General features: G+C 38.8%; 1 protein-coding gene across 1 annotated transcript in view; it reads right to left on the reverse strand.

The window, feature by feature from the left end:
• LOC140121911 (dynein axonemal heavy chain 5-like) overlaps nt 1–26,901 on the reverse strand; it is a 200,949-nt gene that overhangs the window by 154,498 nt on the left and 19,550 nt on the right. Inside the window, exons 8-21 of the mRNA XM_072142073.1 lie at nt 25,554–25,756; nt 24,150–24,274; nt 23,304–23,430; nt 22,399–22,499; nt 17,656–17,812; nt 16,162–16,297; nt 15,332–15,469; nt 12,577–12,697; nt 11,651–11,743; nt 11,274–11,485; nt 9,528–9,612; nt 7,217–7,428; nt 6,283–6,400; nt 2,272–2,397 (exon numbers count right to left, since the gene is read on the reverse strand). Coding sequence (XP_071998174.1) covers nt 2,272–2,397; nt 6,283–6,400; nt 7,217–7,428; nt 9,528–9,612; nt 11,274–11,485; nt 11,651–11,743; nt 12,577–12,697; nt 15,332–15,469; nt 16,162–16,297; nt 17,656–17,812; nt 22,399–22,499; nt 23,304–23,430; nt 24,150–24,274; nt 25,554–25,756 — 1,954 coding nt within the window. The remainder of the gene's footprint in view (nt 1–2,271; nt 2,398–6,282; nt 6,401–7,216; nt 7,429–9,527; nt 9,613–11,273; nt 11,486–11,650; nt 11,744–12,576; nt 12,698–15,331; nt 15,470–16,161; nt 16,298–17,655; nt 17,813–22,398; nt 22,500–23,303; nt 23,431–24,149; nt 24,275–25,553; nt 25,757–26,901) is intronic.

Consider the following 26,901-nt stretch of genomic DNA (forward strand, 5'->3'; position numbering starts at 1 on the left):
ACGGTACGGGCGGGCAACGGCAGTGTGAATGTAGCCTTAGACTGTGTTTAGTGTTAGACTAAGTAGTATAAAAATGTTTGATGAATGAGAGATTTATCAGTGGGGTTATGCTATCTCACACATCTGGCACATCTTTTGACACCTTTTGAATGTGTACTCTGCTTATTTTTTACATCATTAAATGTAATAAAATATGGTGCTATGTCATGTGATATTATGCCATGTGTTGCATCATTGTCTTGGTCTTCTGAAGTTCATATTGTCAGGCTGAGAAGGTGCTGAATTCCATCTAGTGCTTTTCAGTTGGTAGTCAGAACAGTGCTCTATTTGCTGGACTGCAAACCTTACTAATACCCATGTGCACCATCCTACTTTACTGGTGAAACAGTTTGTCTGCTAACTTCTGGTCAGTGGTTATCTTGATATTTGGCTGTACTTCTATTTTTTCGCTATTGGCATATGTTCTCAACTATTCTCCTGTATATTGATTTTGTACTTTACTGGCTATCTTGTCATGACCCAGATTGTTGTTCTCCCCTTTGTGTAATTTGTCTGTTTTGTTACATGTCTATGTGTCTTTGGGACAAGGTGGGACGGAAGCCCAGTTATTGGCCTCTGTTTAGGGTGAATCCAATAGGCAGACAGGGACTGTTTGGTGGACTCAGAATTAGGGCTCACTGTCCTTGTCTGTGACCTGCCCTTACAACATGCCTATTTTCTACAGGGTCAAACCTCCCCCTGCTCAGCTGTTCCCCTTGTGGAGCAAAAAGTACATAATAAGAAAAAGCACAAAAATAAGAAAAGTAGATACAAAACCATACAGATAATAATGAAATGTGTGCTTTAATGTACATGAGGACAAAATCAAAACACATCTGGGTCACAAGTCACACTATGGCCATTTATCCGGCCCCTGTGGTGAGTGAGTGGAGCTTGCTTGTGCATGTATAAGATACGCAGGCAAGTGATTCCCTTGGGGTGCCCTTGGCCACCCTGATCGCCCACCAGAAGAATCAATTACATCCATACAGTGTGCTGAGCATCACAGAATATCTACTCTTAGCTGCTCTGTACACTCTGGAGGACTGGAGGACACAAACACGTGACATCATCACACTCCACCTCCTACATAGAAGCAAGCGCCAGGAGAAGAGAAGGCCAGCTGCAGTGTGGGAGCTTACAAAGGTGAGTGTGTTTTATTATTTTGTTACTGGCCACAGTCATTATTAAAGGGAAGATTTATATACCGGTGGGGAGAGTCTCTGTATACTGATGAGAACACGTGTATATACTGCGATGGGGGGCTGCATATACTGGAATAAGGGGGCTGCAAATGCTGGGATGAGGGGTCTGCATATACTGGAATGAGGGGGCTCCATATACTGGGATGAGGGGGGCTGTGTGGTCAGTTGTATTGTAAGGAATATATATTATTTAGGAGCACAGTGTTATCAAGGTGAAATTATACTTTAAGTGTTGTATTTTTACAGGCATAGTGCTGAAATGTGCTGCATGGAGCTAAAGATATCTGAAGGTGAATTCAAGAAAAACAAACCATGGCTAGGAGTAGTCGTAACAAAGTCATCCCTCTGATGGAGTAGATTGTCGTCAATAAGGTATGTCACTAATGCCTGTGACTAACCTACTAGTGTGTGAGACATTTTGAGCATGTGAAGTATCAGCCCTTTCTAATTGCTTACTGGAGGGTTTATCTAATAGATTACTGAGGGGGAGCCCCTATCTAATGTCTTACCAAAGGAGGGGAAGAGGCCCTATCTAATGGCTTACCGAAGAAGGGGAACAGGCCCTTTCTAATTGTTTATTGGGGAGGGGGGGCACCTTTTCTAATATTACTACATGAGGGGTCTTTTCTAATAGATAACTGGGGGGGGGGCTATCTAATGGATTACTATAGTCTGGCCCTCCAATAATCTGAGGGAAAGTGAACTGGCCCCCTGTGTAAAACATTTGGGGACCCCTCGGCTAGGGTAATTAGCATTAGCTCATTAGCATAATTTTAAAAGTTGATATTAGAATGAAGGAGGCAATGGACAAAGAATTGAAGAAGATCACCAAAGTCACAGTGCTAGGATCTTCGAGTAATTGTAGCTGGTTTATGATGCTGGATTTTGATGGTAGATTTCCATTATGGGAAATCTACCACCAGGATCAGGTATTGAAGAGCACCAAGTATTTTATCTTGAAACACGTAAGAATACGTGCAATGGCTACAGTAATATGTTACTATGACACAGAGAAATATAGCTTTACCTGAAAGTTCTTTAGTATTTGTAAAATATCTTCAAAGCCACTTTTGATAAGATGTGCCATGGCTTCAAGCTTAGTTTTCTTTTCCTTCAAATATCTCTGCATTAGCTGTAAAAACCCATCAGGACTCTGCAAAAATAATGCAATGAATCAAAGTACATAACTAATTTAGCATTCTATATTTCCTTTACCAATGCTAATAGTAATAAAATATATATTTTATTACTATTAAGTACAATGATTTGGATCTAATTTTAATTTACAACCACAAAATAATAATACTATTTTACACCTCTTAATGAGATTTTGTTCATATAAAATGTTGAGTTGAAAATTTGGATTTGAACTAAAAGGGGACAAAAACAAAACCTTAATTGAATCACAATATCAATTACCTACACTGAGCAAAACCCTTCTCCCTTTCTGCTGTATTGGATATTATAGAAAGCTACAGGTATGTTATAGCCTACATTTATTATTTATACACATATACATATATCTGATATTTCTATGGTCTTTATAGATGTTATGAAATACATATAAATCTTTGTAACAACTCTGACAAGGTTTCAGCACCATCATCTGTCTGTAAAGTATGGCTGAGGGTGCGCTAATGATTGTTATTTTGTTCTTATTTGACATTCTGTACTTACTAGTCTGAATACGCCTTTATTCCATTCCTGGCTCTTACTTGAATTCCACCACCCCTGTCTATCTCCTGTGGAATTTCTGGGTCACCTACAGTTAAGTTAGGTTAGACAGAATCTCCTTCCTCTCACACTTTTCTCCTGTTGGTTTGATTTGTCTGGATGTCAGGGGATTGTTCTAATTAACTTCTGTACCTGGACTCTGACATTTCATATAATGTTACCTGCCATTTTACATGTGCTTATTGTATGTCTTATTTTGAGCTTGCTGGCAGTTATCTCGACTTCTGTATTTTGGATTCCTTGACCTTTTGCCTGTTTTCAGACTGTTTTTCCTGTTGATTCTGTACTACTTTGTCCTTTTGGTTCAGATACATATCTGTCAACTACTGTTCTATGAATGTCAACCAGTTGTCACCTACCACTTAGTGTAGGCTTGGCAATTGGGTAGAGACAGCAGAAAGGGATTTCCGCCTTAGGGCTTACTTTCCTTTTCTTTTCTGTCCTTTCAGTTCATCAAAGCCATTTCCTTGCTACATTATACACTTTTAACATAATGCAACACCTATCTAAAGAAAAAAAGCCATTCCAACCAAAAAAAAATGCATAGAAATATATCTTTATTAGCTAATCACATGATACACAATTTAAAAACAGATAACAGGCTGGTCACATAAAAGGAAAACAAGGACACTACACAAAATCAGACAAGGATAATATATGGGGATAGGTACTACTCTCCTGAGAGAGGTGTGCCCAGAGAGATATTCTATAAATCCAAAAAGAAAATGTCTCTGTGGTAGTCTGGGATCAGAGTCAAATATTTAAAGTGCATAGTGCCTGTGATTCCCAGATGCAACCTAGGACTAATTCAAATATTATTTTTCACAAAATAGGCATACCTTACTTTAAAAGCACATAAATTTGTTACAGCCTATCACAATAGGATCAAACATATTTCACATACCCATTATGGTTCACCTGCCGTCTGAAACAAATGCCCCGACGCGCTTTTTGGTGCTAGCCTTCGTCTGGGGGTCTTTTTGGATTTATAGCATATCTTTCTGGGCACACCTCTCTCAGGAGAGTAGTACCTATCCCCTTATATTATCCTGCAATACTTGTTTGATTTTGTGTAGTGTCCTTGTTTTCCTTTTATGTGACCAGCCAGTTTTCAGTTTTTAAATTGTGTATCATGTGATTAGCTAATAAAGATATATTTTTCAGCATTTTTTTTGTTGGAATGGCTTTTTTTCTTTAGATAGGTGTTGTATTTGTATAAGCTAACCATATTGTGTACTTAGGAGCTAACAATAGAAGCGGAGTAAGACAAGGAGATCCCATGGGAGATATACATAGAATTTAGATGATTTTGCATAACTTTTTCCTCCGCCATATGTGTGTAGCTGTACTATCAGCAGTGGCGTCGCTAGGCTAAAAGATCTTTTGGTCTGTGCCCCGGATCAGCAGGACTCTTGTCCCACTATCCGGGCCCTCACACCTCTCTCACTTCTATCTGTGTCCCTTCCAGACACAGATAGAGGCGAGTGCTGCAGTGGAGAACGGAACCATAAGCTCCGTTCTTCACTACAAATTGCAGGAGACACGGTGACGTCATTAAACCCCGTCTCCCGCTTCTACCAGCTGACTACAGTGCTGGGAGCCGGAAACGCGGTGTCCATCCTGTACAGCGAAAGGAGGAGAGAAGACAGGTGAGCATGAAGTTGTTGTTTTTTTTTTTATTCACAGTGTAGGAAGTTGCTAGGGGGCCCCAGTTTGCTCGGGGGCAGGGGCTGGGGGACATTAAATGACCGGGGGCATCATTTCTGGAAAGCTATGGGGACATTAATTTGATTTATGTGACCATTTCTCAAGGGGGGGGTGGAATATTAATTTATGTGAGGATATTATCCATTGTTGGGGGGAATCCATTATGGGGGAGCTAATGGGAACATTAATTTCTGGGGGGGACATGTGGGGGATATCAATAGCTGAGGGGTGTGGCTGGGAAAACATTAATTGCCGAGAGGGGCTGATTGGGGAAAATCCATTGCTGAGGGCGGCATCCCTTGCTGGGGCTAGGGAGGCTGTGGATGACATCCATTGCTTGGGAGGTAATGGGAAGGTAATGACATCCATTGCTTGGGAGAGTGCGGTTGACATTTATTGCTCTGGTGGGCTGGGGTGCAATATTAATTTCTGGGGGGACTGTATATGACATACATTGATGGGGAGCTAATGGGAACATTAATTTCTGGGGGGATTTGTGGGAGACATCAATTGCTTGGAGTGGGCTGGGCATCAATTGCTGGGTGTCTTTGGGGCACATGCATTGCTGGGGATGGGGACAACCATTTCTGAGGGGCTGGGGGGTATCCATTATTGGGCTTTTGGGAGGGATATCCCTTTTTGAAGGGGTACATCAATTGCTGGGGGCCTTTGCGGGACACCAATTACTGGGAGGGAATGGGAGGGCATCAATTCGTGTGCAGCGCAGGAGGGACATCCATTGTCGTGGGGGCTGCAGAGAACATGAATTTCTGGGCGGCTTTGGGGAACATCAATTTCTTTGGCGATTGTTATTTGCCCATTATATATATATGACATGATATACTGGAGGGTTGTGGGGGACATTACTGAATGGGGTCTGTGGGGACATCCCTTATTGGTGAGACTTATTTCATGTGGGAGAATTATTCAGATAATTAGGAAGGGTCACTTTGCAGGGGCATTTTCAGATGCGACTGGTATTATGTGCATTATTACATGTTAGGCCATGTTTAGGGAGCATTATCAGGTGGGTGGCACAATAAGGGAGTAATGTAACGTATTGGGCCAATGTATTGTGGAGGGTCAGTTATTGTGGGGGCAAAATGGGGATAGTGTAGTATGTGTAAACTAGAATATTTTAGGCTTATAAATTGTGTATTCAGTGTAGTCTTCTTACAGTACTTGGAAGTAGAGTGTTAGAGGTAGCAGCAGGATAACAATGTTATGTGACCAAGATATAGGAACAATGAAGAACATAAGATGTCTGTGTGGTAAACTTTACAGGGAGGACACATGGCTGAAGAAGAGACATGGTGATGCTGGGGCTAATGGAGAAGATAAAGAACAACTACAGTCCGAGGACATGTCACCTGCAGGCACTGGATGGAGTAAGTAGGGATTTCTCCTGAATTTTCAATTGATTTTGGCGGGAAACTCATTTGAGGGGGTCATGTACAAAAATGGTCACTACGGTCAATTTAATATAAATGCATTGGGGCCCGTGCCCCAGATCTTTTACCACCCTAGCAACGCCCCTGACTATCAGTGTTAACTTTTAACATAATGCTCGATTTTTAACAATGTAAAAATGTTTTACTTTTGGTGCACTTGTCAATTCATCTATGGGAATCAAATCAAAATAGGTGATCTCTTCCAGGGTTTTTTCAATCACAGACTCTTTAATTTCTGTAACTTTAGCAACAACAGTTTGAAGCCTATAGGAAAAAAAGAACAATGTGGGTGACACATAAGAATTTACTTAATCATATGAAATTATAAAACAGAAGATACAATCCTAAACAATAAAGGCTTTAAGGGATTCAAATTAAATATACCCTATACAACTGGATATTGGTACTCAATTGTAAAAAATAAAATGAAAAATGATAGACTCTATACAAAAAATGTAATTAGCAAAAACAATTGCAAATTTGCCATAAAAAGCTAATCGGTCTCGAATCCCAAAATTTTGTTTTTACAAACTAAAATTTGTTCCACAAAAAAGACCCCAAACAGCTGTAGTGACAAAAAAAACTGTTATAGTTTTATTGAATAGTAGAACTTTATAGATGGTATTGATGAAAAAACACACAAATAGCAAAGTCATTAACGTGCGAAACAGGTACAGTAGTAATGAGTTAAAAGTTTAGTGAGCAATATCAATAAATACTAGATAATCTTTTTAGCCTTCAATGGTCACTAACTTTTCAAAACATTTTGCATAAATATGTAGCAAAAGGTAATATAAGAAACTTTCATGTATATAATACCAGATGGATAGAAGGTCAATGATCTGCGAGATAGCATAGAAGTCGATGGAGAGTGGTGGAGAGAAATGAGAAGTTTCCTGGCAGAGAGAGAAAAGCTGCAGTAATGGATTTGATGTTACTCCCCCTGTAAACACATGTACTACTGATTTATAAAAAGATTGTTGAAAGTTTAGGTACACTTTAAAGTTTAATTTACATCTATAAATGGGATGCACCCGAAAGCTTTAATTTTATAGGAAACCTGCTAGAACAAGTTTTTACCTTTTCACAGCAGTACTGGTCTGGTGGAGGAGTCCTTCTATGTTGACACTATTCCATGATAAAGTAGATAGTCCTGGCTGGAACTGATGATTAACATGCTCCAGATGGACAGAAAACAACACTGCAAAATTCTCAGGGATCTCATGTTTAATTCTTTCATACTCCTTCACAACATCTTCTAAATTGCTTCGATATACTTTAATTTTTTCAGCCTTAAAGCGCAAAGACAATATAACATTAATAATACAATTGATTTTATATGACATAAATGGCAATACAAAAGACCAAGGATGTGGGATGCTCTTTCCTCGCTGGAATTGATAACATTTGAACCAGATATTTAAACATTTACACATTTTTACACATCAAGTTAATCTGCCTCCTGAGCCGTTTACTACTACCTCCAGATAAACCATTTTCTCCAGTAATTTAAAGAGATCCCCCCCCCAAAAAAATGTCTTTATACGTCTTCCACTGATGTCTTTATCCAAGCGATGAGAGTCAACATTCTAATAAAAAAAGACTTTTATTGATGTCCTCTGTCCCAGTCATGGAGGGGGAGCTGTAGTACAGTATTTATTCAAGCTAGGTCGCCTCCTCATTGATGCTGACACTGCTAACCCAGCCCCTCTAAAGCAAGGCTGATTTTTTTTCATATAGCCATTGGGGCATATTTATCAGGACCTCTGCGCACCGCCAGTGGCGCAGAGGCCCTGAAATAATCGCAAATGCTAGCTTATTGCTAGCTTTTGCGATTATTTTCCCCAATCCGCCACCTTCACGCCAGTGGGGCGTGAAGGGGCGTGAAGGGGGTGGCGCGGCCAGCCGAGCGCGGGACGCGGCCGGATGGGAGTGGGCCGGCGCTGGGCGTTACTGTCCCCGCGCCTGCGCACTCACTGCTGCCGGCGACTTTTCATATGTGAAAAGTCGCCGGTTGCGTTTTTTTCTACGCCAGGCCGGGCGCAACTGGCAGCCCGATACATGAAGAGGCAGAAGCCTCTTCATGTATCGGGCACCGAATTTACAGCGGCGGGGCTATCATACGCTGGCGCACGAGCACCAGCGTATGATAAATATCCCCCAATGTGTCTACAAACACCTACCTTCCTGAAAAAGTGGTTAATGATGAAGTAGTGCTGAGTCACACAAAGCCTCTGTCTCTCTCACCTGTCCTCTCACCCACAGTAAGTCACATATCTCTTTCTCACGTTCAATCAAGGCATTGTGTAGCAATTCATACACCAAAAGATGAGTAAACAGATCTGTAAATGTCTATAGTTGAATATTGACAGTCCCAATGTACTAGTTCCATACTGGCAGCATTATGTTAGCAGTGAGACCTGGCAATCAGGAACAGGGCAGGCAGTGAAGGGAACAATGAATATGCGTGACTCGCTTACTGTGATTGGACACGTTTTTTACATTTCAGCCATGGAGATTAACCATTTAGGGATAATAGCAATGCTTTTTGATAACGTTTTTAATTAAGTATGTATTTTTGTAGGGTTAATTTGAATGGTATTTTTCCATTTTAGGAGTTTAGAAGTGGTTTTCTGTCCCACTGTACTCAAGAAGTTTTATAAGGCTAGGACATCCACTTTAGGGAAAATTTCAGCAATTTTAGTAAATTCCTGCCTAGGCTCCCCAATACAAAAACCTCATATGTCTTAGTAAATCCCTGCCCAGGCTCCCCAGTACAAAAACCTCATATATCTTAGTATGAAACCTTTTTGGGGCATTTCTTCTCTGCGACAAACAATAACTGATTTGGTGGTAGTCTGCAAAGTCCTCACCAAAAAAAGGGTTTTAGCTCAGCACTTCAACCATCTTTCCTGGAATGTATCTCATAAATTTTGATTTTGCTTTTATTTATGCATTTCATTTACATGCCCTCCTTTTACATTTCCTCCTTTTATTGTTCCACAATATAGTGCCAATGTATTTGAATTACTTGAGTAGTTTATACTGCTGTATGTATCAATGAGAGGATGGCTCTCTTGATCTCTGCAGAATATCAGGAGATGAGTAATCAAGGGAGAGAATTTAGGATAATATGGATGGCATTGTCCAATAGTAGTGGGCCATGTGAGAGTATACAAAGGAAACATGAGGTAAGAAGTAAGTGGAGAAAACATCCATACATTCATAAAATGTTTTATTTTTTAGCTCAGCGTTCACTGTTAACTGGGGGAGGTGGAAGGAGGGATTATTTAAAAATCTTCTGAAGTTTTTTCAATTTTCTGTTTCCTTGTTTTTTGCATGTACTTTGTTACCAATGTTTAATAAAAAAAATAAGAAAAAATAACAGTACCTGGTGAAATGCCAGCAGAGCTGCTTCTGGAACTGGGATCCCCAGTCTCAACATCCATTTTGTTTCTTCAATCAGTTGAAGGATCCTAGTTTTAAATACATATGCCATTTAGACACATAAATTATTTATACATAAAGAGGATAAAAATGAACTAATTAAAAATAAATTATTGAAAAATATTTCCACTAATAGAGACCATAAATAGATACCATTGCAATATTAAAAATATTATCCAGCAAATACCATGTATTGTTATACATGTGGCTCCAGCAGCACTCAGCTCAAGCGCCCACACTTCAGGCTTGGTAATAGCAAGTTGCACAGTGAGACGCTATGTACCTTGTTTCCCCCTGAACATTCCAGCAACCCCCATACCCACAATGGATTGATCTGCCAATCCATGGTAGAATCTAGTGCCGAACACGGCGTATTAGAGCACCAGAACTGAAACGTCCAAAGACCAAGTTGCACTGGAGGCTTTTCTTAGAATTCCCTCCACTTTTACAAAGAGACACAGGATCATAAATCCAAGAACTCCATATACCAGTTATGATTCTTCCCAGGCCAAGGCCAAATACATATTTAGGATCAGGGCAGCAAGGCAAATATGTACCTGGGTCTCAGTTTTTTCTGGTGGTTTAGGAAAGGGAGATAGACAGAACTCTCAATGGGAGCATAGTAAGTGAATCATGTTTGGTCTCAGAATCCATAGATCCAGATGGATGAGACCAGAATCCTGATCCTATTACTTCCCAGTGAGAAGCTAAAATTCATCCAAGGTCCTGGATCTGATCCAAGGTGGAATCTCCAGGGCCACCTCGGGGATGTCAATATAAGCACATCACACCTTCTGCCCATTGTTTTTACCAAAAACAGTAAGTTCAACCTGCATTGAACTTCTATCTCAATCCATGAATCTCCACCTCCGCGTCTCGGTAATATACATGCTACCGGGTTGACTTCTTACCAAATATAATCCTGTTACGGACTGGGCTTATGTCAAATGAGAAGTTGGTGACAGCCTACTCTACTGATAAGTCTCTGTTTCACTGAAAGGACTTTCAGCCATTTACAGTTGTGACCACATATTGGGGGTCATTTACTAAGGGCCCGATTCGCGTTTTCCCGACGTGTTACCCAAATATTTCCGATTTGCGCCGATTATACCTGAATTGCCCCGGGATTTTGGCGCACGCGATCCGATTGTGGCGCATCGGCGCCGGCATGCACGCGACGGAAATCGGGGGGGGGCGTGGCCGAACGAAAACCCGACGGATTCGGAAAAACCGCCGCATTTAAAAACGGAAAATGTGTCGCTCGGGACGCGCTTACCTGCACTCAGCCGGCCTCGATGAATTCCGACGCGTTCAAATGCTTTTCAGCGCAGCAGCGCCACCTGGTGGATGGCGGAGGAACTACCTTATTAAATCCCGGCCGGACCCGAATCCAGCGTGGGCAACTCTATCTCACTTCCTGCACCCCCTGTGCATTCTGGAGGTGTCGATAAAAGCAATAATTAATTGACCTTGCATACCCTTCAGTGGTCTGGAATGTCAAAGTTTTCTATTCTGTTCCAGTCTTTTTTTCTGTCCTCTTACTCGCATGTTCTTTATAATGTATATAGCTTAAATGTGACTTTAATGTAAGCCATAAGCATGTAACAGTATGTCTGGAAACTATGTACAAAATAATTTCCCTGTGATATCAATAAAGTCATATCATATTGTGTTGTGTTGTGATACTTACCTCATATCTGTGTTCACCATAAGCTTCTGTTTGGAATGATCCCAGACAAATAATGTAAAATTAAGTCCATTTAGACCTTTGTCTATCTGTGACTTCCACTTCTGATACCACATGTCTTCATATGACACTAAAGAGGAAGCTATTCTGTTGTACAGCTTGATAGTATCTGAGTAGGTAAGGCATGTAGCTACAATTCGAACATTTTTAAAGGCCTGTCAAAAAGAAAAGTGTAAGAGAATTCAGTTGATACAACTATTTCTTGTTCATTTAAAAGACTAACATGCATAGAATTGCATTATACTCTCTTTCTAAAATTTGATCACTAAGTAAGCAATATAAAAATCTGGAAAGAAAATAAAAATCTGATATATTCTTACCTTCATAGTGTTTTCAATCTTTGACATCAATTGTCTTGACCACACAATAGCTCCAACTGTAGATGGCATGTTTCTTGGTAAAACTGGCTCATCCTGAAAAAGGTGTATGTATAGTAAAATACAAATATATTCATCACTGAAGCTCCACAAAATGTGCAATTCAGTGAACCCAATGTCAGGAACATTATTTGAAGGGTATACAGTGTGCTATCACACCCAGGCCTAGGAACCAAAGTGGGCTTGTAAGGTGTCTCTTACGTTGAGACCAGTGCTATGCATGTTTGCTATGTACAAATTTTGCATTCAAACTTAGAACACAGAGCATTTAGATCCTCATATATAGTACATAATATGATAATTTACATACCCTATTGCTAATATGACTTCTATAGGCAATTGCACACACTGGATTTTATTTTTGGGATATCAAAGTACAAAATGTAACCTTGCTTTGCCTCAAAAAAGTACACTAACAATCTGATTATTGTTACAATTAAATAAAATTATGTGAGTACAATAATTATTCCTAGTTTTAAGAATGAGGGATTTCTTTACAATGAATATGTTCATTCTGAAAGGGTGAAAAAAAAGGCCACAAAAGAAAATAACAAATTCCATCAATATAAGTATAACAAAACAGGGTCATGCAGGAGATAGGAGCCATTTTGTAAAAACTAAAAAAAAAAATACAAGCATCAAGGGCAAAATGAAACAGTAGCTTTACATTAAACATAATGGGGCAGATTTATCAAGCTGTCTGAAATTCAGAATATTTCTAGTTGTCCATGGCAACCAATCACAGTGCCCTTTTAAAATATTTATGAGCAGTAGTAAAATTAAAGCTGAGCTGTGATTGGTTGCCATGTGCAACTAGAAATATTCTGACTTTCAGACAGCTTCAGACATCTGTCCCAATGTTTTATTACCTTAAATGTTTCATATACACTTTGAACATCCTTTAGTTCAAGATAGAACCAGTCAAACACCTCCACATAGCACTCACTGACAATGTGCTGAATGCCTTGCCTGTGGCTGACAATAGAAAACCTATTGAAGAAATCAAACATTAGTTAGAAATGAGTTAGATTTCATTTGTCACTAATTTCTTCACCAAATTCTACATATGGTTTGATGGATGGTTACGGTGGTTTACGGTAATATGCTCAACTTTTCTATATTTCTTGCATTATTAATAACGGAGATTGTTCTTATTTTCAGAATCAGCTGCTGTGTTTATGTTCTTGCATGAGGATATGTAGTTTATAAATTACATTACTTTTTAACCATTTTAAAAGCACCAGTGATTCTATTAAAAGGGGTTCACAAACATTTCATAAAGACTATACAAATAAGCACAAAAGGCACAAAACTGGGCAGGCACAAGTGGAAGGATATCATCCTGGTGGGGCATCCTGGTGGGGTACTGTATGCCTGGATAATTGAACATTTCAAATGTGTTAACACCCTATGCACAACATTTGCATGTCTTCATAATATTAACCTGTTCACGCGCGCGGGTGCATGGAGACGGCTCACGCGCTGAGCCCTCTCCATAGCCGGTAAGTCTTTGCTGCATATAGCAGCAAAGGCTTACCGGTAACACACCCGTGATCTGTGCCAGCACCGGTCGCGGGTGTTTTCCCGCTGATGGCCGCCGGCAAAGCTGACGGTGGCTTCAAAAAGACGGCGGGACGTGGGCGCCGCCATCTTTTCGAGGATCGGCCCTCCATCCCGTGACGTCATCGGGGAGCGGCGATCCGTCGCCATGGTAGCCTCGGGTCTCACGAAGACCCGAGGCTACTTCAGGTTAACCCATGTATTACAATGTGCTATCAGCACATAATGTAATGTATGAGGAGTAAAATCCACACATGCTGCCATACTGTAGTATGGCAGTATATGATAGGATCGTACAGACAACCTAGGGTTAAAGTACCCTAGGGAGTATGAAAAATAGTAAAAATAAAAATAAAAAAAGTAAAAAAAAAATTAAAATAAAAAAACCCTAAAAACTCAAATCACCCCCTTTCCCTAGAACTGATATTAATATAAATAAACAGTAAAAATCATAAACACATTAGGTATCACCGCGTCCTAAAATGCCCGATCTATCAACGTTTAACGTTTTTTCACTGCGTTTAATCCCGTAACGGAAAATCGTGCCAAAAGTCGAAAATGGCACTTTTTTGTCATTTAAAAAAAAATTAAAAATTCTATAAAAAGTGATCAAAGGGTCGTACAGTCCTAAAAATGATAACATTGTAAACGTCAAAATCTGCAAAAAAAACTACGCCACCCACAGCTCTGTACACCAAAGTACCATATATACCGGCGTATAAGACGACTTTTGAAGACTTAAAAATCTTCTGTCCAGTCTGGGGTCGTCTTATACGCCGGTAATGTTTCTCACCTTTCCAGCGATCCACCGAAGCTCCGCTGCCGGTCAGTCAGAGGCCCGCACCTGACCCCTGCGCTGCGCTGATAACTCGGCGCAGCACAGCGGGCAGATGTTTTGAATTGTGACAGCCTGTTACAGCGCACAGACTGTTCTGCATCTGGTCCGTGCGCTGGATGAGGGAGGGCCCGGAGCTGTCATAATTCAAAATTAGAACGGGCCCCCGATCCGCCCCCGTCCCACCCACCTCACACTACTTACCCGCCATCGACCCCATTGCTGACGCAGGCTATGTGACACGTCTGCCTACGCTGGGTCTGCTGAGGTCTATGAACCGGCACCTGACCTGCAGACGCGTCATCAGCCGTCGCCTGCGCCGGATCCCCTGATGAGAGGCAGCACGAAGAGGAGCGGGATAAGGTAAGAATTATGTTTTTTATTTAGCTTAAATATATAGTGCCCTGTTTGGTGGTGGGGGACATTATTTATGGGTACTGGGGGTGCAGGACAGTAATTATAGCTACTGGGGGGCAGGACATTAATTGTAGCTACTGGGGGGGCAGGACATTAATTATAGCTACTGGGGGGGGGTGCAGGACATTAATTATGGCTACTGGGAGGGGGGCATAATTTTAATTTTTACCGGTGTTTTGTATGCGTTGGAAAAGGGGTAGTCTTATACGGCGAATATATCTTAAACTCTATATTTTAACAGGAAAGTAGGGGGGTCGTCTTATGCACCAGGTCGTCTTATACGCCGGAATATACGGTATAAAAAAGTTATTAGCGCCAGAAGATGGCAAAATCCCCCCCAAAATTTTTGTACAGGAGGTTTTAATTTTATTAAATGTATGATAACATTATAAAACCTATATAAATTTGTTATCCCCGTAATCGTACCAACCCAAAGAATAAAGTAGATATGTCATTTGGGGTGCACAGTGAAATCCGTAAGATCCAAGCCCACAAGAAAACGGCACAAATGCGTTTTTTTACCAATATCACTGCATTTGGATTTTTTTTCCCGCTTCCCAGTACACAGCATGGAATAATAAATACCATCTCTATGAAGTGTAATTTGTTACGCAGAAAACAAGTTGTCACACAGCTCTGGACATGGAAAAATAAAAAAGTTATGGATTTTTGATCATGGGGAGTGAAAAATGAAAAAACAAAAAAGGACCAGGTCCTGAAAGGGTTAAGAAAATATAACATTTTAATTTATCATTCTATGTAAGTTGTAAACAGTAAAGGTTGATTTGCTGCTAAATAAGTTGTTTGTTTACCTCTGAATAATAGACAGGGCATCCTTGCAGGGCATTCTTCTAAGGAACAAAGCTTGTATATACACAGAGATGTACTTTTCTGCTTGTTGGTTTATAACTAAGAATTCTGAATAACCTTCTTCAAAAGGGTTGTGATCCCTAAAAAGGACCAAAAAAACAAAACTTGAATGCCGTTATTTTTCTTTCACATCCACAATGGACATTTAATTTTGACCACATTATAATGCTAGCGTAAAACAATAGATTTACTGTACCAAGCTATATTTCTATATCTCTTAACATCACTTAGATCAGCATTACACATGAAAAGGGGGCCCTAAGTTTATCCATGATGGAAGCTGCAAAGTAAATCCATGGTACAGAATATTTATAAATACTATATATAATTTTCTATGTCATTTAGATTAAATACCCTAAACCAGTGATGGCAAACCTTTTAGAGACCGAGTGCCCAAACTACAACAAAGACCCACTTATTTATCACAAAGTGCCAACACAGAAATTTAATTTGTGATTTATACTCCCTTCTCTGTCAGTTTTAATTGATACCAGCACCGAGGACGCCAATAAAGCAGAAAATAGTCCCAGGTTGAGCTGTCACTTTAAAATGGCTCTGTGCACAGCAAGTCCTGGGCTGTCTGGGACTGCAGGAAGATACCTGGATGCATCTCTGGTGATGGCCTGAGTGCCCACAGAAAGGGCTCTGAGTGCCACCTCTGGCACCAGTGCCATAGGTTAGCCATCACTGCCCTAAACTAAAGAAAGGCAGATCACAAAAGTATTGTGATAAGCCTTTGTAAATTAATGCTTATCCTATTTGTATGACTTACCTCCTCTCTGTATCCAATAATATTTCGGCATCTATGTACTGAGTCAGAAGTTCAATCTTCTGCTCCAGTTTTTCCAAAAGTACAGAGGACAGAGTGCACTCATCATCATCTACGTCTTCCCTGTTGTATAGGTTCGCTACAAACAGATCAGTATGTTAATAACCTTTTTTATATGCATTTTATTTCTCATTTAAATGAGAATTTCTATCTCAAATATGACATTTCACTCTTATAATTGTGACACATATAATGGTCCTCTCAGATGCTCCTCTCATGGTATCAAAATAAATGGAGTACATGCATGTGACACCTCTCTAATGGGCATAGCATTAACAGACCATATTAGTGGTGCATGGTCCATGTTGTATGCCAACAGACCATGCAGATGTTATTCCAAATGTTATATCCATAATGAAGTTTTAGTACTTAGATACAAAGTATAATCATTTATATTACACTAATTAGAGAAGCAGTAAGAGGTCCAAGGTCACTCTGAAGGACACGGCTGAGGGGGTAGATTGTGTCCTGGTGATAACTATTAGTCCAACATTCCACAAATCTTCCTTTACAGAAGAGTAGTAAGAAGAAAGCCATTACTGAAAGCAAGCCTTAAGAAGTTGCAATATGTAGCTTGCAAAAATCTTCGTACCATGCACAGCAAGCATATGGAAGAAGGTGCTCTGGTGAGATAGGGCCAAACTTTTTGGCCTAAATGGCCTAGACTTTGTCTGCTATATTTTTTTTACTTGTTCCATGCATATGGATTTCTTTAACCTCTTTTAGGTCTAAGCCATTTTGGGGCTCTCGGACCAAGCTCGATTCTTTAAATTTGCCCTGTGTCATTATAGGAGGTTATACATTTGTAACTCTTGAACATATCCATGGGATTTTGAGATTGTTTTCTCGTCAAACATTGTATTTCAAATGAATAATAAAATGTATATTCTATCTTTTGTGTTGAGTTATTAACTAAACGAAAAAATTGGCAAAATTTTCTAATTTAATTATTCATTTCTGATTCATTATCAACGTTCTAAATTGTTTACAGCAGGACTGATAGAGACAGGTTGGACTTATATCTGTGAAATTCTGTATTTTTGTTAATAACAGTGAATTAGAGAATGTCTTAGTTTGTTATCCTGAGTACAAATAAGAAACTTGTCTTTGTGGGAATACCCCTTTAACACTGAGTCAAGCTCTCCCCACCTGTGAACGCCATCTACAATGTGATTGACTTCATGCTCTGGATTTCAGGAAAACTGTTCAGTGATGTGTCTGGATGCAGGACCATTAATAACAGAGGAAGTAGAAGGTGTTCAGCTGCTTGACAAGGTAATTTCTGCTGACAGGTTCCCTTTAATATGAAAGGCTGACTGTTTTCATGAATTATTTAAACTATTATTGGGAAGTCTTTGGCTCATTAGAATGAATATTTATATGGCAAGGTTTTGAAGTGGTTAAGAAAGGTTCATTCAGGCATCTGATAATAAATACCTAACATTTGCTTCTCCTCATTTGAAAGCCCAGATTCTTGATCTTCTTCCTTATTTGGAGAGAGCTGCACATTTTTTAAACTGGATGCTGCTTTAAGGGAATTTTCCACACATTTTAAAGATGGGCCATCTAACATGGAGGAGTCTTCCACAAACATCTGGAAAAAGACAGCACATATGAGTCAGTGCCAGTAAATTAATCATATACAGACCAGTCTGCAAATAGAGCTTTGTGCTCTACTTTATATGTCAAACATGTTAGGTGAGCTATTTAGAATATTCAGTCTACAGTCTGCAATAAAAATAAAATGAAAAGCATAAAAGTGAATCATATAATGAAAAACATGTGCTATTGACAATAAAATAGACATATTTATATATACTACAAGGCAACAAATTAAGTAATAATACTGATCAATGGACTGTAAACTATATATAAGGTAATATACAAATGAATTAGTTTAACTCTGCACTGTACAATTGTTAGTTTTATTATATGTCTTTGGTAGTAATTAGTACAGGCAGTCCCCGGGTTACGTACAAGATAGGTTCTGTAGGTTTGTTCTTAAGTTGAATTTGAATGTAAGTAGGAACTGTATACTTGTCATTGTAAACCCAGACACATTTTTTTTGGTCTCTGTGACAATTGCATTTAACCCCTAGGGGACTCAGCATCTTTTGGCCTAAAGGACGCAGCCCCATTTTTCAAATTTAGCCTGTGTCACTATAAGTGGTTATAGCGTGGGAACGCTATGAGATATCCAGGGGATTTTGAGATTGTTTTCTCGTGACACATTGTACTTCAAATTAGTTTAAAAATTTGGATGAAATCTTTTGCGTTTAGTTATGAAAAAAAACAAAATTTGGCAAAAATTTGGAAAAATTCTTTATTTTCAACGTTCTAAATTCTCTACTTTTGATGCAGACAGTCAAAGCACACAAATAAATTCATAACTTACATTTCCCAAATGTCTGCTTTATGTTGGCATGGTTTTTTAAGATTCCACATATTTTACTAGAATGTTATGAGGCTCAGAATTTGGGTACCATTTTTCACATTTTTTGTAAAATCGCCAAAACCCGTACTTAGATGGACCTGCTCAACTTCTAATTGACACTGAGAGGCCTAAATAATAGTGAGACTCATAAATTACCCCATTGTGGAAACTATACCCCTCAATGTATGAAAAACTACTTTTAAGAAGTTTGTTAACCCTTTACGTGTTTTATAGGGGTTAAAACAAAACGGAGGTGGAGTCTGCAAATTGTAATATTTTTTTCACAATACACTCATTTTGGGTGGAAAATTAAACATTTAAAATGGATTAAATTAAAAAAGGCTCCACAAAGTTTGATACCCAATTTCTACCGAGTACACGGATACCCCATATGTGCTGGTAACCTGCTGTATGGGCGCACGGCCGGGCATAGAAGGGAAGGAGGCGCCATCCAAATCAGATTTGCTATGTCACATTGTACAGGCTATAATTTTTTTCTTTTTTTAATGTGGACCTATAGGGGCTTATTTCTTTTGCCACATGAGATGCACTTTTCTGGTATGTAATTTTGGGGCATCTACAGCTAATTGGTGAGATTTAATTAACTCTTTGTTGGTGGAGGAAATGAAAATCATCAATTTTTAGGAAAATTTTTATGTGTTTTTTTTTTTGGCCGTTAACCATACCATAAAAATAGTATATTATTTTTATTCTATGGGTCGCCACGATTATGAAAATACTTCATTTATATAGATTTTTTATTTTTTACCATTTTTACTGAATAAAAAGTAATTTGGCTAAATTGTTGTTAATTTTAGCATCACCGTCTTTCATATGTATAACTTTTTTATTTTTCACCTCACAAATCTGTTTAAGGGCTTATTTTTTGCAAGAATGATTGTTCTTTTTAGTGGTCTTATGTTAGATTGTGTAACTTTTTAAAATCACTTTTTTTAGAGCATTTTTAAAGGGCATTAATAAAAAATCATCTTTTTCAGAGAGCGTTTTTTTAGGTTGTTTTTTACGGGGTTCACTTTGCGGATCTAATAACAATTCTGTTTTATTATACAGATTGTTACGGACGCAGGGATATCAAATATGTGGGGGTTTTGTGTATTTTATTCAATTGTACTGAATAAAAACTAATTTGGAGAAAATCTTATTCATTTTAGCATCACCATCTTTTTATATGCATAACTTTTTTATTTTTTGGCTGACAAATCTTGTTAGGGGCTTATTTTTTGCGAGAACAGTTGTTCTTTTTAGTGGGCTTATTTTAGAGTGCATAAAAATTTTTAAATCACTTTTTAGAGCATTTTTTATAGGGTATTAATTAAAAATTATCTTTTTTCGGAACATTTTTTGCGTTTTTTTCCTCCGGCGTTTACCGTGCGGGTCCAGTAACAATTCTGTTTTATTATGCAGATTGTTACGGACGCAGCAATACCAAATATGCAGGGTTTTTTTGTGTTTTTATGTTTTTTATACTTTATTAAGTTTTTTATGGGAAAGTGACATTTTAGGGGCTTATATTTTATGTATTTATTTTTTCTTTATTATAATGTGTAGTGTTAACTGTTTTTGCATTTTTTTTACTTATACATACTTGAACTTAAACAATACTATTTTATTGTAGAGCAGTGTAAACTGTCTGAGCAAGCTTGCGCATGCTCAGACAGTTTGCAGTCAGACCCGGAAGGGGTCTGGCTGCCATGGAGACCGGGCAGCTCCGGGGCACATGCCAGTCCTCGGAGCTGCCCGGAAGAGGATCGGATCCCCCGGTAAGTGGCACGGGGGATCCGATCCACAGCAGGAACACCCTTACACGCCGCGGTCATGCTTGACCGCGGCGTGTAAGGGGTTAACACCCGCGATCGGAGTCGGCTCAGATCGCGGGTGTTACAGCGCGGTGTCAGCTGTGATAGACAGCTGACAGCCGCTGCTTCTGGTACCGGCTCCGTTCGTGAGCCAGTCCCAGAAGCTGGACGTTATACTACGTCCCGGTGCGCTAAGCATCTAGCCCCGGGGACGTAGTATAACGTCGTGGTGCGCCTAGGGATTAAAAAATGTTGGGTTGTCATAACAATCAGGATTAAAAATAAAGCTTCATTCCAGACACCTGTGATAACTGTTATAGCTGTTTATTGTAGCCTAGGGCTAAAGTACAGTAAATTAGCAACATCTAGAGGTACGTTTGCAACTAGGGATGGCCTGTAAGTCGGGTGTTCTTAAGTAGGGGACCATGTGTATATCTAATTACTCTATTTAAAAGGGGAAGCAGTTGGAGTAAAATTGTTGGCCGTGCTAGAGATTTCTGTAAAAGTTGAAAATGCGTAAAAGGGTTTGTAACAAGCTTGATTGAAATCCTGTATCCCTAGGATTGAGGATAATAATCAGATAATTAGAAGTTTAACTTCTAGGACTCCCATAGTAAACAGTTATTGGGGTTTTGTTTTTATTAATTAATTGAGCAGGAGGTCCAGCATGTGTCCTGCCGTTACAAAAAATACTATAGGAGGCTGGGTAATATATCTTGAGTAACACCTGGTAGTTGTAACTAATTTGTCCTGGCATATAAATTGGAGACTACAGGTCATACCTGACCATACTTTTAAGTGCAACTATTTACGTGCAGAGAATTATACCGGAAATGAACCAGAAGGAAACAAAGGGATCTCTATCTATTAGAAAATGTCTAACTCTTGTCTTTCAAAATGTTATCCAAAAAGCACAATAACCTCTTTCCTCCATCGCCCTTTCCCCCTCTGAATCTTGTGTACTTGTAATGGCACTAATAAAGAACCCCCCACCTAACCACCCAACCCGCCCCACCCCGGCTCTAACTTCGCCTCTCACACTATCACTCCTCACTAAGCAGCTCATCAGCAGCAGGGGCTCCATCAGAGCGCCGAAAATGGATCCTGGCAACCAAGGTCACCAGTAACAGCCTCATCGGAGCACCTGAAATGTAAGTGATCTCACCAGAATCTTACCATAAGTCAGGAAGAATGCTGCACCAAGGCTTTAGTGGCAGCCACAACCAGGCAGCTTAAGCGCCGGTATTTGGCAAAAACTGAGCTATGGGCACTGTCTCTTGTGCCAAACCAACACCAGAAGCAGCACACCACTATTTTACCACAACACTGTTAGCGCCGCATCAGCACCCCTCATGTAGTATCCCCTATACATATCTATCTAATCTGTGTCTATGTGTTATTGTGACTGGTATATTTTTGGACTGCAATTGCTTCCCTATATGAAATATAATGTAATCATGTAACCTGTATTGTGCTGCATTGCAATGTCCTGTAACTATGTTTGTATACAACCAAGGAACTAGCAATATATAAGAATGTGCCTCTTGAAGTATTTATGTATTTGTATATTTAAACCTGTCTCCAACTATGCAACAATTGCCTGAACACTATGTACAAAATAATTTCCCCCCCAGGGGATAAATAAAGTTGTATTGTATTGTAGTTCACAGTTTTCGGGGGTTTTGTTTTCACTAATTCATGGAGCAGCAGTTTGAGCATGTGTCCTGCCACTACAATGAATACTATAGGAAGCTGGGTAATATCTAAGCACAGTGCTTGCCTATTTCCAGCACTAGCATTCACTGCCTATGAACATCCCAGAGATAGCCAAGCAATGTGTTTGTCAAGTTTCATCAGGATGCTTGTGGCTGCATCAATTGTCGAGAACAAGATCCCTGTTCTCATGATTGCTATGTTCATGTTTTTTACCTGAGGTTCATCTTCTTCAATAAGAGTCTGCAATTTTCCAGGTGTACTTGTAATTTGTCTCGGAATTTGAGGCTGGATAGAAGTAGTTTCAGTCTGGGCATCTAATGATGTAGAAGAAAGAATATTACCTCTGCAAGCCAACAAAAGTAAGATGCAATGGCCTCATGACAAAACACAATCAAATCTCGTAAACATCAATAGGTCCTCTGCTGCTATTAAACTTAGGGTTCATGCCACCCTATTGATCATCTATTTATTGAGGTCACATTGTTCTACTGAGTGCAACATCCCTTTCATTATTTTCCAAACACAACTCTACACTTTAGTGGCAGTCATTTTTTCTTGCAGTTGAGCTGTAACACCAGGCACATTGGCTACTAACAGAATACTGTTGTACAGTGCTTATCATTCTTTCAAACAGTTGAGCGTTAGGATTGCCATGAACTGATCTACACTTATCCAATATAGACGTTCTAATCTAAGGCTTGGTCATTAGTGCTAAGAAACCAAACAGTACAGTTCCATCATCTATTTTTCTAAAGAAACTTTTTTTAAAGTACTGCAACCTTTTTAAGTTGAAATGTTCACAGGTTATGTCTAACTAAAAGTCTATACACTGTGTTTATACAAGCTCTGTTTCTGATGGATTTTTAATGAAGCAAATAAAATATGTTTTAACCTACTTCCCGTGGATGTGCTGGAGTTCCTCCTGTTAATACTAAAGGTACATAGTCCTGTACACTTCAGGCAATTTGCAGGAGACAATGTTTACTTAAAAGATACTGATCTAACATATGTACTGGTTTGTTAGTTTCTACACACTGGTTCCCGGTGACACCAGTCCCTTATAACTGGTACAATTGGAATGTGTGGTAAAGGTCTTGTATATGCTTATTTATTCAGACCTGAATCTTTTGGATCTTCTTGCATGGCAACATCAAATAAACTTCCAGATTCAATATCTTCATCTTCCATAAGATCTTCCTGGGCAGGTTTTCTAAGGCCTTCTGTCTGCTTTGATAATATTTTGTACTGTGAAGATAAAAATAATATATAACTACTCACATCCCCTTAGATTACCATGTTGAAATCTGAAACTGTCAGTTCCACACCTATTAAATTTCAATTGACTTATGGAACTTGGGTGAAATTGAGGTAGCCAGTGTCAGGCTTCGGTTTCCAGGGCCATGCAGGCAAAATGTTTTAAGAGGAACAATCCTCCCACCATAAAACACATACATATTTATTTAAAAAGTTTTCCAGGAAGTAAACATTGATGTCCTTTAGAGTATGCTTAATTAGAGGCCTGCATTCTAATGACCCATAGGCTTAATCTATAGGCTTCATTGTGATTCAACAAGTGTTGTACCCCTTTATTTTACAAAGGCACAGTTACTCATTTCAAATTATTGGGAAAAAATACAGTACCAGCCACAATGTTAAAATAAGTAATTGACAAGTTTCTATAAGTCACTAGTTTTTGTTGTACCTCAGTTTGTAATGATCAAATTCATAGTTAAAATATTTTTCTGGTGTTATGATATGATACACTCTTTCAGTTGTCTTTGAATACACTATTGGCTGCAGATATTAATAGTGGACAACAACAGTTTAACAATGTGTATATAACTGGACAATAATGTATATATGACATTCGAGGTTCTAATCCTTTTACTTATGTATACTATGTTCACCTGCTTTAAACATTTCAAATTTTATAGTTCTGCTAGTGGACCAAAAGGCGATCTTACCTCTTGTAGCTTGTCTGCTATGTCCAATGTTTGCTTCAGCTTTACACATAGTGCTTCCAAATGGTACATGATTGTGTCATCATCTGTTATAGCCACACCATTGCTTTGATAGTCATTCTGTTGCTCTACAAAATTATTGGAAATAAGTGAAGCTGTTAAACATGTCACATGAAACCTGTCACCAGTGTTATGTTACCCAAAGGCAAGATACAAAATGTGGTAGGCTCCCTTTATTCAAGAAAAAGTTTACTCTGATATGTTTTGGCATTTCAGAGAACCATTCATCAGGAAATGTGTCCACTGGGTGGATAATCTCTGCCACCATACTGGCTGGCTGGACTCAACTGACATTTTGCAAAGAGGCCGATACCTGTCAATCATTCTGAGCTGGGTTTAAATCGGAGAAAAATAGTTCATTATAATGAGTAAGCTTGTAAATGTTTCATGCTGCTCATGGTTATTGCACAATAAATTCAGTCTTATGCTACACCCATAATAAGAATATTTGGGTTATAGAATATGAGTAGTCATGCATGCTAGATTTAGGACTACTCGTTGATGTTTGGGTTCTTTAAAGTGGGAGGCTGGATACATTTTGAAGTACAGAATGAAAATATGTGTAGACATCTCCAATGATCTATGTTTCATATAATCTCATTTTGCTTTTTAAAGATGACAATGGGTATTTAATTATGTGCTGCAGTTTCTGTGCACAAGTAACTCATGGGCTTAACATGAATACAGATTTTTAAGTTTTGTTGCACATCACCAAGCAGTGACTTCATTACATTGGAATTTCATTACATTTCACTAGATTTACTCTACTAAGACATAATCACTTGAACATTTTCCTGTCACATTCTGGTCTGTGGCTCATTTGATCTCTATTGTCCTTTTATTTGTCATTACTCTGGGACTTTATGCAAATGCAGACACACAATAAGACATTCAGATACACATACACAGAACACACTCAAGACCTGAATAACACGCTTTACTACAGATAATTAGAGATGAGTATAGAAGAAGAGGTCAAAGACTACAATAGTTATTTTAATATAGCTAAAACATAGTGAAGCTGCTATATATTTTTTATCTGGTATGATTAGACTGCTGCACAAATGGTTACAGAGACCTATTTAATTTTAGGAATATTTAAAATAGAGAGATAGATCATACATAAATCGCCTGTATCCCCACTGGTCAGCTTTGTGAATGAGTTATGGCTAAGTACTGCAGTCTCTTTTTAGTGACTGTGAGGATTCCACCACATGAGTCACATGATTCTTCTTCACATGATTACCTCTGAAGTAACTCCAGAGAACAATTCTCATATAAATTGTCATACTTATAGTAGAATTGTAAAAAAAAATATATTGGCAAAATATATTTATATTTACATACCAGAGTTGGAAGGTACTGACAATGTTACCCTCATGTTGGATTTACTGGTTTTGGAAGTTTGCAAAGAAGACAATCTTCCAGGTGCAGTAGAAACAGAACTTAAAGATGAGTATCTCTGAAGTCCATGTGCCCCTAATAACCATTCACGTAAACGCTGTACTTCTTCCTGAAAGCATATGTACACTGCTAGGCAGGCTTGAATGCTGCAATTACAAAAAGTTACACATTCAGGATATAGAAGGAAACTATGAAAAGTGCTGGAAATATTTTAAGAACCTATAAAAGTCAAAATGGTCAAAATAGCTCATTATGTCATAATTATATGATCACCTTTGAACTAGTATATTTGACAGCTAATCTCCTGGGAAATCTTAGAGATCCAGATAATTACCAACATTTTACTTAAATATGGAAAGATATCTGTGACTATGATATATAAATCTAAAACATCATACTAGATGCGTCTATACCAAAAGAACATGCGCTGGAACACAGTAGCGCATTGTAATTTACTTTAGAGTCATGCTGATGAATAAACAATGATTAGAACATGTTTAGCATTTTGCATAAAGGATGTAACAAAAGACAGTTGCGTTACCTTAGAGGTTGTAGCAGTCGCAACTGCAATCTGACCCATAAGCCAAGTGGATCCACAAACGGATGTACAACACTTTGATCACCTTTGACGTCTTGCAAATTAAGCATTGTATATCCTTCAACCATTCTCAGTGAACTGAGATTTATGACACAAGCTCCCAGATATGCCCCTACTTGGGAGACCATTAATCTTTTAATTTTAGCAGTGGCAATAGATCAATATATAGCCAGGTAACTAAGGCTACAGAGAAATGTGTAGCTGTAAGAATTACAGTATTCTCCTTTTACTCCATTATCTACTCCATTATCACTACATTTACTTCTCACTATGAAAATTTAGTATACAGATAATATTAGAATTATTAAAAGTATGCATAAGGCTGAGCTTCTGTATCCAAGGTGTAAGGGAAAGATGTTTTTATTTGTTTCCAAAATAAATATAGATTTCTCTGGGGATGAGGGGGAAAAACATACTTGATGGACGTGAGGAAAAGTTGGGTAGAGACCCCATATTCAACTTCTGGCCTCTGGCACATGAGTTTTTAGATACCACCTGAGCTATAGGGCAATAATGTCTAATGTCCATTCTATTGTTCAACATGTGTTTCGTGATATTACTGAATATGAATTAAAGGACTAATGTCATATATTCTTGTCGTGGAGATACATGGTAGCCCAGAGTACTTAATTTTAATAATCTACAAATGTATCCATAATTACTTAAAACATATGCAAATGCGGTAGGAGGAGG

Source organism: Engystomops pustulosus, chromosome 3, assembly GCF_040894005.1.
Source record: "Engystomops pustulosus chromosome 3, aEngPut4.maternal, whole genome shotgun sequence".
Lineage (NCBI taxonomy): Eukaryota > Metazoa > Chordata > Amphibia > Anura > Leptodactylidae > Engystomops > Engystomops pustulosus.